We start from the raw sequence: 12398 nt of genomic DNA, 5'->3' as shown, positions 1-12398 counted from the left end.
CAACGTTGTAAAATAACAATACCTCAATAAAGATTAACTTAAAAAAAAAGAAACTGCTGTTAAGGTGATAAGCAAATGTATATATTGCATGTTTATCCCTGTATGGTTCTCTTTTGCAGGGTATTTACCGTCCAGAGAGAGGAATGTGCACCCTACCTAAAAAAAGGACTAACCATCTGAATACATCTGTGAGATCCTCTCTGATTAACACATTCTATTTTAACACTGACTTTATTTCATTCTACAAACTCCAGAAACTTACTGGGGCTACTAATGAAGCATTTTAAGTATAAATAAGTAGAGTATTGTGCCCAAATAGTGAGGAAGGCAGGTTCCCTTAGGGTTGCCATAGCCCCAGTACCCACTGCAGAGTGGAGTAGGACCAGAAAGTGGTCTGGGCATCATCACTTCTAGAGCCGTGTTGTCTGCTGGAACTATAATGTCTTCTAAGAGCTGCTGAAGTCAAGAGGTTAAACATTTTATTTTCTAATTTGCACCGAGGAAGGAAAGTCCTGAGGACACCTCAGTTTCTTATTAACAGGTATCAGAAGGAAAGGGAAATTCATCATTAGTCTCTCAATGGATTTCTAGTGATACACTTGTGATTTTGTAAGTTTTAGTTTATGGGGAAGATACTTCTGCTCATTACAAACCAAAAGGATTTTGATAATCAGGGATAACTAAGAAAGTAAAAATTTTGATGAAGACTTTGTAGATAAACTGCAAATAGGTGGCTGTGCCTTGATGTTAGTTGTTGGAACACATAATAAAAGGGTTTGGGAAATGCTGTTTTTGTTGACTTGTGACAAGTTCCAAATGCACAGAGCCTTGCTTTTTCCAATTATTAGCAAGACATTCTCCCAAAAGCGTGCAGTGCTGTTGACCAAGTCGTTCTTTACATTAAGGACTTGGTTTATTCATCCAATGGTTAAGCAAATTTATAAAAGTAATTCAAACCAATACCATGTGTATTATATTGCTCCTTTTTTGATTAGCCTTGATGGTAGTGAAGCCCTTATTGCTCAACTGCTACTGATTAAAAGAAAATCACTTCCAAAAGCCATATATATATATACACACAAATGTATATATGCAAATATATTTGGGTACTTGTAAGGAATTAGTAGTTAGTAATTGGTTTAATAAGGAAAATAAAATATTAAGGAACTGTAAATCTAGTTTCTTAAAAGCTAAACATTATTTCAGTTAATTTAATCTTTTTAAAAACCATGAAAAATATATCTATACTTCCAAGTTGATAGAGAAAACTTTCAAATTAATTACTTGTACTCTCATCAGCTTGTCTTTTTTTTGATGAAGTATTACAAAACAGCACTTTGCCAATTGGTGGGATTAGATTTAAACACTCCACATCTTTACTCAGATAAGCACTCAATATCATCACCCCCCCAAACAAACAGGCCTTTAGTGCCATCAGGAAACTAGCAGGGCACTTGGCATGAAAAACAAACCCACGTTTTCAATTATATTTTACAAAATCTATATTTTAATAATGTATACACAGTTTTAAAAATACAGAGCACTCACGCCCATGTACTCTACCAAAAAAAAGAAGAAAACTTTCTACTACTTCATGCATGCACACACAATGCACTAAGCATAACTGCATTTACAAGACAGGAAGGCAGCTCTCTATTAAGTATACACAAGTAATAGATACTGTAACTTCACCCTAACAGGACAAACTTACAAAGTTTAAGAAAGTAAGGGCTAAACCTGCAGTATAACCTAATCCTATTTTTCTTAAGATTGTTTTCTCTCAAGGTAGTCCAGAAAAGGGGGAGGGGGCATTACTTTCAGCAATCAAAACCATTCCAAGATCCATTAATGAAATCTACAACATACTAAGGAGGAATAAAAGAAAAGCAATAAAGTCATTGCGTCCCTAGGACTGGGGATGCGAATAAAAGTAACTTGGAAATTTGCTAATTTTATTCTAAGAATGCATCCTACGCCACCGATAACCCGACCAGCTACTTGGGGGAAGGTTACGGCTCCAGAGCGCGGATCACTGGGCGTCTCATTCTGGCAGGGTCGCGCGTCCTAACTGGCCATCTGGAAGGGCTCGGGCTGGAAGCCGAAGAGCCTTTGGCCGTAGGGCTCGCTCTCGCCCGGCAGCTTCGCGCCCGCGAACGGAAGGTAGTGGTCTCGGCCGAAGTGCTCACAGTGGAGATTGACCCAGTCCCGCTCGGAGCCGAATCGCTCTGCCTCGGCCAGGATGCGGGTCAGAGCCATGATGTAGCTCAGCGCCATCTGCAGGGTCTCGTACTTGGACAGTTTTTTATCCTGGCCCCATTGGGGTACCACCCTGCGCAGACGGTCAAAAGCCGTGTTGAGCCCCTGCATGCGGCGCCGCTCGCGCGCGTTGGCCGCTAGGCGCCTGCGCGCCGCGCTCTCCAGCCGCCCCTCCCCGGCGCACGTACCCGCGCACTCGGCGCCGCCCACGCACGGGGGCGCGGCACGCGCTCCAGCCGCCGGGTTGCTGGGCTTGCAGGACTTCATCCCCCGCTGGACAGAGGGAGGCGCCGAGCTCTCTGGTCTGCTCAGGACCTGTGCGTGGGCTGGTGTATGGAGCCGCTTTGCAACTTGGCTCTTCGTAGCAAATAAGTCATGCACAAAGCAACCGTGTGGAATCGAAGTTTGTAGTGGGAGTGCGGGGCCCCGCCCTCTGTCCTATTGGATAACCAGATTGATGTCTCTTCACTTGCCAAAGTTTAGGGGAAATTGAGATGTGGAAGAGAAAGTCATTTTCCCAACGTGAAGTTGAAAAAGAGAAGGGAACTTTCCTGCAGCAGAATTGGTGTCGCTGGTTCGGGTAATGTCTTTCAAGTCCTCTGGGAAAGCCCGAGACTTCTTTTCTGGAAGACAAAAATCTTTCCCCAAGCTCAGAGAGGAAAGGAGCGCTTCTTCTGCAGTAGCTGTCGGAGAGTGCTGGATGAATCTTTGAAGGAGGAGAATTTATAGCAGAGGGCTGAAGGAGGCAAACAGGTGGTGGCAGGTGGGCGGGCGTCCCTCGGCTTCCATCTCAGCACCTTCCTACCCTGGGAACTGCAGGGGGGAAGGGGGACGACGCACGGCAAAATCCTGACATTACAGCCTTCGTCTGTTGGAAGTTTCTCCAAAGCTATGTCCAACACTAACACACCATCTGGAGTGGCCGGGCTGTCCCCAAAAGAATAACAAGGTGGGGGTGGGCGGATGGCTTGGTTCATCCTTTCCCATATCAGCGAGCAGCTTACATTACCAAAAACTGAACCAAGGTTTTTAAATTACTAGAAATCACTTGTGTGAATATGTTGGTCTTGAAAATTTAAGATATTTAGACGTTTAGTGTCAGAAAATTTCGCTTTGTCAAGATGTGTGGCAATTTTGCACAATGCTGATTGAATGTATTCAACTGAGTATATTCATTTTATTTTAGCTATTAAGCAAGTTGGGACAAACTAGCAGGTCCTAATATTATTTCAGACCTGAAATTTTACTGTGCAAATAATTTGGCTGTTTTCTGCAGAATAATTTATTACAGCATATTAAAAGATATTGATATGCTCACAGACAGAAAACAAACTTATGGTTACCAAAGGGGATCGGGTGGGGAATAAATTAGGAGTTTTGGATTAACATATACACACTCCTATAATATAAAATAGATAAACAAGGACCTACTGTATAGCACAGGGAACTATATTCGATATTTTGTAGTAACCTATAATGGAAAAAAATCTGAAAAAGAATGTATATATAAACTGAATCACTTTGCTGTACACCTGAAACTAACACAACATTGTAAATTAACTATAGTTCAATTTTAAAAATGGTTTGAAAAAGATATTAATGTGGATGTAAAAGATGTATATTATCCTACTATATAATTGGATTGCGTGAGCTTGGATACTCAGGCAAATTCAGAATTTATACTAAATTCCCCCTGACACCGGTTTATAAATGTTTTTGGGACATATATTGAGATGATAATCACTTAATTATTTAATTTGACTTTTAAATCTAATAAAACTAATCATAATGTGCATACATGTGCAAAATGGAAATATCTAAGTGATTTGTGAGGTTTTAAAAAATAATTCCTAATGGAAGACTTTTCCCCCACCTCATAAAGCTATAAATATGTCATACTACTTGGATGTTTCAGTTGTGTCAGCTGTCCTCAGGAACAATAATGAAGCATGATTTCCACTATTGATAGTGATGTGCTGATTTATAGAGAAACCATTAACTTGATTCTCTTATCTCAGCTTCTTTCTAGCTCTTAAGGAAGAGTAAGGTGGCAAAGAAACCAGTTCCAAATAGATTCAAGCCAGAATCATTTCTGGATTCTTTACTAAGACCAAGTTTGTTCTTTCTCCTTTTGAAATATGGATTATGTAGGCATTATTCTCAGATATTTTTGTTTAATTAAATTATCAACAAGCTCCCACAAATCAGGAGGCTTTTAACTGTGTCTTACTTCCCTCACCATTGCTTGAGACTAAAACCCCATTGTGACTGCCCTGACTCCAAGTCCTGTCTTCCCATAAATAGTTGATTAATCCCCAGCTGAAGCAATGACAATGAAATGAAGTTGAGTAACATGAAGACAATAGAATGCAATTGGACGTTAATGATCTCCAGCATGACAGATGTTGAACACAGAATTTTGCATGGAGACACTCAGCTCTATTACTCTGATTCTTAACAGCCTTGGTCAGGAACAGCAGTCCTATGACAGGAGAGACTATGTTTAGTCATCAAAATGTCAAATACATTTTTGTGAGTTTTCATGGAAATCAGCCCTACTAATGCTATTATTTCTCATGTTCATTTATCTCATCTGTTTCTCCCAAGGAGCCTCCTCTGTGCTACCCTTTGGAATGTTTCCCTAAAAAACATACTGTTCTGGACACTATTGACCAAAGTGCTAATGAGATGCATGATTTTGCAGACCATGTATTCAGGGTTGGTGGGATTATAGCCTGTGCACCAAGAGAATTGTAAACACAACTTGAAGAGAAAAAGGAAGCCCAGCAGTGTGCACACCACACAGCTATATTAGAACAAACTAGCAGATATCTGTGACATGAAATTGATCCAAGGATAGACAGTATTGCTGCAATAAAGGGCCTTAGAAGGTATATAGTAATTCATTGCCCAGATGTATTCTGAAGGACAATTTATTAGTACTACAAAGATGCTTCTGGGGGAAAAGGATTCCACTGTCAAGTAAATTTGGGGAGCACATCTGCTATCTCCTACTTAGAGTCATGAAGCAAAATTGGTATAGTAAAGTTTCTGAGAAGTCCTGGAGTAAAGAAACCTTCTGACTCCAGAGTTTCCTAGACCTTCTCGAACACAGAACCCTTTCTTCCTAGAAAGGTCTTTTAACAAAGTTCCTTGGAATACACGTTTCCAAACCTGCTCTAATACCTTCCATTTATTTTATAGAGGAGGAGACTGAGATCCAGAGACTAAACATTAGATTCAAAGGCACTGAGCAACTTAGTGACTGAATTAAGAAGTCAAATCTCCTGTAGCCTCTAATTTTAGAAGTTTTAAAATTGAGATCACTTAATACAAGCCCCTCAGTTTATACTGGGGCAGCTGAGATCCACTAATGACTTCCCAAAGTCAGCAGAATCACTAGTAAAAGTTTCAGGAATAGAATCAGAAATTTTGTGCTTAAAGGACAGTGTCATTTATTTCATAACCCTAGTGTCTAGCACAGTGCATAGAAAATAATAAATAATAAACAACCCAGCCTGAGTGGCTGAAAAAAATGTTACGTAAATGATAGATAAATGCCAATCAGAATGCGTGTGTTGCCAGTGAATAACCTTTACAAATAATTTACATTCCCTCACTTTGTAAAGAACACACATTAGATCCACATTTTGAATGCAGAATTGATCCTTTCTTATCAAGAAACACAACTATAGCCATTTGAGCCATAAGAATTTGCATGTCAGACTAATTTCTACCATGTTTCTATACTGAGGGCATGATCCTACCAGGTGAATTGGCAGTTACTATATGTCTAGGGTTGGCCAGAAATCAAAACTGGCAGATGGAGATGGGAAAGAGTGGAAGATAGAAAGAGCTTACACCTGTAGGAGCAGAAAAGTAGGAGAAACATTATTTTAGCGGTAAAAGATCAATGGCTGGAAATTACTACATTAAATGGATAGACTAGGTTAAAGGGTAAACATCTTAATTATCCAAAACTATAATTTTCTAAATAAAAACTCTCCAAAGAAACACACAATTAAAAGAGAGGAGAACACTTGTTCATTCTGAATTTGCAAAAATAATATGGAATATGAGGAATGGGGTTTGCTTCTGGAGAGCATGGCAACTGGGGGACTCTGAGTACCTGAAAGACATCAGAGGTGAGCCAGCAAAAGACAAAGGAACAATGAAGCTGAGTTCCACTTATATTTCATTAAAGACCAGAAGTGCAAGGTCTTAAACATTCTTGTGATTTTATAACGTGCTACGTAGTTACCAAGTGGGGAAAAAACTGCAAAAGGATTTAAGTGTTTAGAGAAAGGAAGGGAGAGGCAAAGTCTGGCATCTCTGTTGCCTGCCCCTCAATGATCCAGGGAAGAGAAAACCCAGTGGAGGGAGGAAACTAAGAAGCGACAGAGACTAACAATGGGGCCAAGAGAGAGATGAAAAAGATGGGAGGCCCTGTCCTAGGCCCCAGAAATGATCTCTCACCTCCAGAAAATACGGGCTCACTAAAGGGCCCCAGCTGATTCTCCAACCCCCAGCACATGCTGCTTGAGAATTCCGGCTTGGGAGTCTGATTTAGCTTCTAGTGCCAAGAGCCAGAATGACTTGTAGGGTTTGGACTCTGGGTGGTAGATCTTAGCCTCCTCTTAGTGTCTGGGCTGAGCAGCATCTTTGAAGTCAGTTTTGAATCCTGGATCTCCTTTCAGCTAGCTGTGTACTCTTGCACAAATCACTTCTCTGATTTCTCCATCTGCAAAGTGGAATCATAACACATACCTCACAGGGCAGTAGTGAGCATTAAATGAGGTTTTATTAAATAAAGACCTCTGCCAGGTCCCTAAGAAAGTCACTCTTTAAATGACATCTAATACTTTACAAGTGATAATGAAAATGATATTTCATCATCAGTTTCTGCAGCTTTTGACTTTAATGAATAATTTTTGAACCTTTTACACATAAAGCTACAGTTAAGGGGGAAGGGATAAACTGGGAGATTAGGACTGACAATATACATGCTACTATATATAAAATAGATAACTAATAAGAACCTACTGTATAGCACAGGGAACTCGACTCAATACTCTGCAATGGCCTATATGGGAAAAGAGTCTAAAAAAGAGTAGATATATGTACATGTATAATTGATTCACTTTGCTGTACACCTGAAACTAACAACATTGTAATCAACGATATTCCAATTAAAAAAAAAAAGCTACAGTTAAGCATGATGTGAATTCCAGTCGTGTGACCTTGAGCAATTTACCTAACCTCTCTAAGCCTCTTACCTTATCTGTAAGGAGGGTTAATAATAGATCTTATAGAACTGATATGAGGATTGAGTTAGTTCCTCTTTGTAAAGCACTTAGACCTATGCCTGGCATACAATTAAATGCAATACAGGTGCTTGTTTAGATAAACAAAATGACCTGTTGCAATTATCCAGATCATTTTTATTTCCTTTCTCTTCAGTGCTTGACCCACAGAGTGAATAGGGACAGGGAGATGAGGTTAAATTCAAAGGAGCTCCTTCTGCCTTTGATACTGGAGCAATCTAAGTTTGAAATATCAGAGGCTAAAAAAACGCAGCTCAGGGCCTTACTGGGTAGCAGATTTGGTGTTTTCATTGTAGTTAGAGGTTCAATCTCACAATGACAGACACATATTTTAAAGCATTAATTTTCAGGAGATGCTCCACTTTTCCAGTGACTGAAATGTTTGCACTCACCATCCAGGGTCCTTCCCTTCCTAGAACTGAGGTAGGTATCTGAGAAGATCAATCAATAATCATGATGTTTCTCAGACGTCCCTGGCGGTACAGGGTGGGCAAGACTCTGCACTCCCAATGCAGGGGGCCTGGGTTTGATCCCTGGATGGGGAACTAGATCCCACATGCATGCTGCAACTAAGAAGTCCGTGCTGCAACTAAGGCCCGGTACAGCCTAAATAAATACATTTTTTTAAAAAAAGTAATAATCATGACATCTTTTCATGAACGTAGATAGATGCATAACAAAGGGAATCAGTCTCAGGGGTGTGCTGGACTGTTCTATGGTAAATTTGGGCTGGGAGCTATGTTTTTTAGAATGCCCTTCCCTGTATGCTTCTGGGTTTGAGTTAGGCAAAAGTGAAGCTGCATGAGCTTGGGAGGCAGAAGTGAAGCCACCATGGTCTGAAGATCAGTGTAGATTAGAGGCCGTGAGAGACAGATGCAGAGGTGCTGGTAGATCCCAGTTTGTCCTTGCTCCTCCCCATGCTGCATCCAGTGCTCCCTCCCAACCGCCAGCCCTGCTGACCAACAGCGGCCCCAGGCCCACCATCAGATGCTTCACGTGAACTCACAGAGGTGGTGGCCTCAAAGAAGAGGACTTCTGCACCAATGCCCCCACCCAGTCTTACTCCTGCAGCTGGACATGCTTGGCTTCCAGACTCCCCTGCAAGCTCTGACTCGTTCAGCCCAGCCAGGGCTGCTTAGCGACTGTTCTCTCATCCTTCAAGAACCCTTTTTGGAACTTTATGTCCCTAGCTCCTTCCCCAATTGTGTAAGGACTCATCCTTATAATAAATTCCTTCTTCTATAAGACTCACAGTGGCTCTGCTTCCCTGGTTGAACCCTGACTGATACAAGGAATCTTTCACCTGGCCACAGAAAGGCCACAGGACCTATCCCTGCACAGAGACCCTCCACACTGGTGCCCCATGGTCTATGTGCCCGCCAGAATTAGAGCCTTTGTCTCTTGGACAGTAATTACTATTTCCATCTGTTCAGCCCTGTGCCAGGCAACAGCAGGGATAAGACAGCATTTAGCCTAATGGAATCACCATCTAGTTGTGGAGATAAGATCCAAGACACATCAAAAAAGTTGCCTGAGGGAAATTCCTGGCGGCTCGGGATCCAGCAAGCCTTGCAGTGCAGCCAAAAAAATAAATAAATAAATAAAATAATAATAATAAAGAGAAGCTTTAAAGAAAAAGAAAAGAAAAAAAAAAAAAAAGACTAGCCTGAGTAGTAAACCAGGGTCATGGCCCCCAAGAGGTGCACTAGATAGTCCATTAGAGTATGCGAAATGATTAGAAATTTTGCTGATTTATTTTATCTCATTCTTTTAATTTCTGTCTCAGGGTATGTTTTATAGTGTACAAAATATAAATACATATATTTATATGTGAGTATATACCAGTGCTTTTTGTTTTTTTTAACTGATAGGAGCACATGAGCAGAAAAGTTGGGACCACTGTCCTAGGCATGAGGCAGTGTGTGGTTAGTACAGTTAGGAGCTCAGAGTAAGGAGATTTCACTGTACTCTGGAGGAAGAAGGATTTCGGCTACCTCTCTTACTGCTGCCCGCTCAAAAGGCTACTCCTCCCCCACTGCCCACATTCACCCACACCTTTGGGCTTCTTCACTGGTTGCTCCCCCAGCCTCAAATGCCATTTTCCCAGATCTTCCCTGGCTGGCTCTGTTGTATCATTCAGCTCCTGCTCTATCAGATGCTTATGTCCTTAGTTGTTTGTTTAGAAACTCCAGGAAGTCAGGGGCTTCCTCTGTACTGTTCCTAGCTATATCTCCAGTATCTAGAATTGTGTCTAGTACATAATAGATGCTCAAGAAATACTGGTTGAAGGAACGAAGGAAGAAGGGAGGAGGAAAAGGGAGATGAAGGGACCCCACACACAAAGGGAGAGTAGAAACTGTCCCCCTTAGTAACACAGCTCTTTTTCCTCCTGCTAATAGAATTCTTTGGGGGGAAACTGCGCCCTCCAAAGGCAGGGACCACAGGCCTGCTACTTTTGTTTCTGCTCTGAAATTGTGATATCTGCTGCTTCACAGTGAGCAGGTGGCTTACTCCCCCAAAGGGTGGCTCTCATTACAATCCAGGTTTCAGGCAGTACCTGAGTCAGCGCAGAGTAAAAGCCCAGAGGCCTCGTCGGCCCAGGCCAGTCGCTGATGCCAGCTCCCTGCCCCAAGGGGAAGCGGTTTTCTGTTGATTTGAGCTGGTGTTGCTTTTTTGTTTCCTTGTGCAGTTTCAGCAGCTTGGCTGCACAAGTTATTCTAAATGTCCAAACACCCAGGTCTTTTAATTCTGAGGTTGTGTCCCTGTCCCTCCTCACCATCGTGTTTGAGTCTTACTTTCCTGCCTCCTACTGACTTCCCCTGAGTGGGGAGCAAAAAGAAATCATGCCTAGCTGACCAGATATCTGTACCCATCAGATTCCTAGGCTCTGTCTAAGTGGAGTCCGACATTGGTAGTCATAGGAGTATATACTCTTTTCTATTCATTTGGCAACCATATACCAATTTGTTTCAAACTAATTTTCATTCGTTTATTCAACAAATATGTATTGCACATACTATGTGCTGGGTACTGTTGGAAGCCCTAGAAATACTGTTGACTACACTGCAAAAATCTCCACCCTCATGGATATTTAAAACTTGGTATTGTTGCTATTTTCTGATGAATTTATTTTCTGTTTCTCCAGATAGGTTATAAGTTTTTTTGAGGGAAGGGGCAAATTTTAGATATCTGGGTCTAGAGTGTTCAGTGAATACATATTTGCTGTTGTTGTTGACTGAAGGTCTTACTCAGGCTGATCTTAAGCAAAGGAAAGCAATATCATCACCATAAATAAATTAACACCTACAGGAAACACCAAACTTACCAGGTCTTAGCTCCTAGCCTCATCATATCTTTTGAGTAGGGACTGTTACAATCTTCATCTTGTGGCCAAGAAAATTGAGGGCTCTGGTTAAACTAAGCTACACAGCCAGCGACTAGATATGAAACCCAGTTCTCTTTCTTCCTAGAGTCCATGCGCCATGCTGCACTGAGTCTTGTCTAGAAGAGCTTTGATGTCAGAGAAAGAGACTTATTCATCACTGGGCCCCCAGTGCCTAGAATGATGCCTGGCACATAGTAGATCCTCATTAAAGTGCTGTGACATGTTCACAGCACTGTGTCAGTCCCAGCAAGTCTCAGCCCTGCTAAACAGTAGGCAGTGGGGTGGGTTATTGGCAGGCAAGATTAGACTATTTCTGCGAACCAAGTCTGAGGTTTCCTTGGAGCACCATCTCGCACTGCTGGTATAGAATTAGTACCTAGTGCTGAGCTTGGAGTCTGATGTGCCTGGGGGTGGATCAGAAGCTTCTAAGGACTCATTGACCTCAGGCTTCCTCTTTGGACCCTTCTGCAACACCCTCAACCTCCACTTCCTGTCTCCCACTGTGTCACTGTATGCCCTCCTCCTTAGGTTCCTGGAGCCTGTACGACCCTCAGTCTGGTTACTGGGGTCCCTCATTTACCATGAGCTCTCTTCTCCCAGGAACTGGTCACTTGCTCTTCTCTCAGAAGAGGACAAGGGGTCTGCTTCATCCTACACATTCTTCTGGAGCCCCAGGACCCACCACTTGATCATTTCCACATTTTGCCACACATAAAGCCCCCTGCTTCTGCATCTCTTCACACAGTCTCAGATCCTCAGAAGTCAGTACCAAAGGAGAGGGAGCCTAAGTCTGCAACACCCCTCTGACACTGGGCTCCTGACCATCCTCCTCCTGGGCCAGTTTCACCACTGAGTCGGCTCTTCCAACTCCAGCCTTCCACTGCTTGCATGTTCACCTCCCCGCCACTGCCTGCTCTTGAGGCTTCAGTGGACCAGACAACTGAGCACCTGACGCTTTGCCAGTCATAAAACCACTGCTGACTGCAGTGCTCAGAATACAAGTAATGCCCGCAACCCCTTCCTTTCAGCTCACTTGTCCTGTTCCCCAGTGGCTAATGCCCGGTTGCCATATAATCTGTCACTCTAGGTCATCTAGGTAACTTGATCCACCCTAGCAAGTTTGCTTTGCTACTAACTGATGAACAGGGAATTGGGACCCAGGTTACACTGGTTCAGGCCTCCATGCTCCCCGGTGTCACGCAGGATGCAGGTAAGTCATCTCGGATGGAAGCCAAAAGTTTACTTAACTACTTGATGACTTTAGGCCAAGAAACACCCTGGAGCACAAGTTTTCTGCAGAAGCCCACTATAAGAACCTTTTACCAATTCGATCTCCCAAGTGTCTCCATCCTCAAATAGGTCAGAGAAATTCCAGAGTGCTGTTTCCAACCTTCAGTGCCCCCTTTCTCCCATGCCTCACTTCACCCAGAAGA

The 12398-nt window shown here is 42.5% G+C and overlaps 2 protein-coding genes across 9 annotated transcripts in view; both read right to left on the bottom strand.

The window, feature by feature from the left end:
- PBLD (phenazine biosynthesis like protein domain containing) overlaps positions 1–12398 on the bottom strand; it is a 175770-nt gene that overhangs the window by 108998 nt on the left and 54374 nt on the right. The window lies entirely within an intron of this gene.
- On the bottom strand, positions 1706–3406 carry ATOH7 (atonal bHLH transcription factor 7). The gene has a single exon (XM_079900134.1). It carries the CDS (start codon positions 2521–2523, stop codon positions 2065–2067), a length of 459 nt encoding a protein of 152 aa, XP_079756260.1. The 5' UTR covers positions 2524–3406; the 3' UTR covers positions 1706–2064.

The sequence above is a fragment of the Stenella coeruleoalba genome, assembly GCF_951394435.1.
Source record: "Stenella coeruleoalba genome assembly, chromosome: 16".
Classification (NCBI taxonomy): domain Eukaryota; kingdom Metazoa; phylum Chordata; class Mammalia; order Artiodactyla; family Delphinidae; genus Stenella; species Stenella coeruleoalba.
Note: the sequence above shows the minus strand (reverse complement) of the source record. Positions and strands in the feature narration are given on the sequence as shown.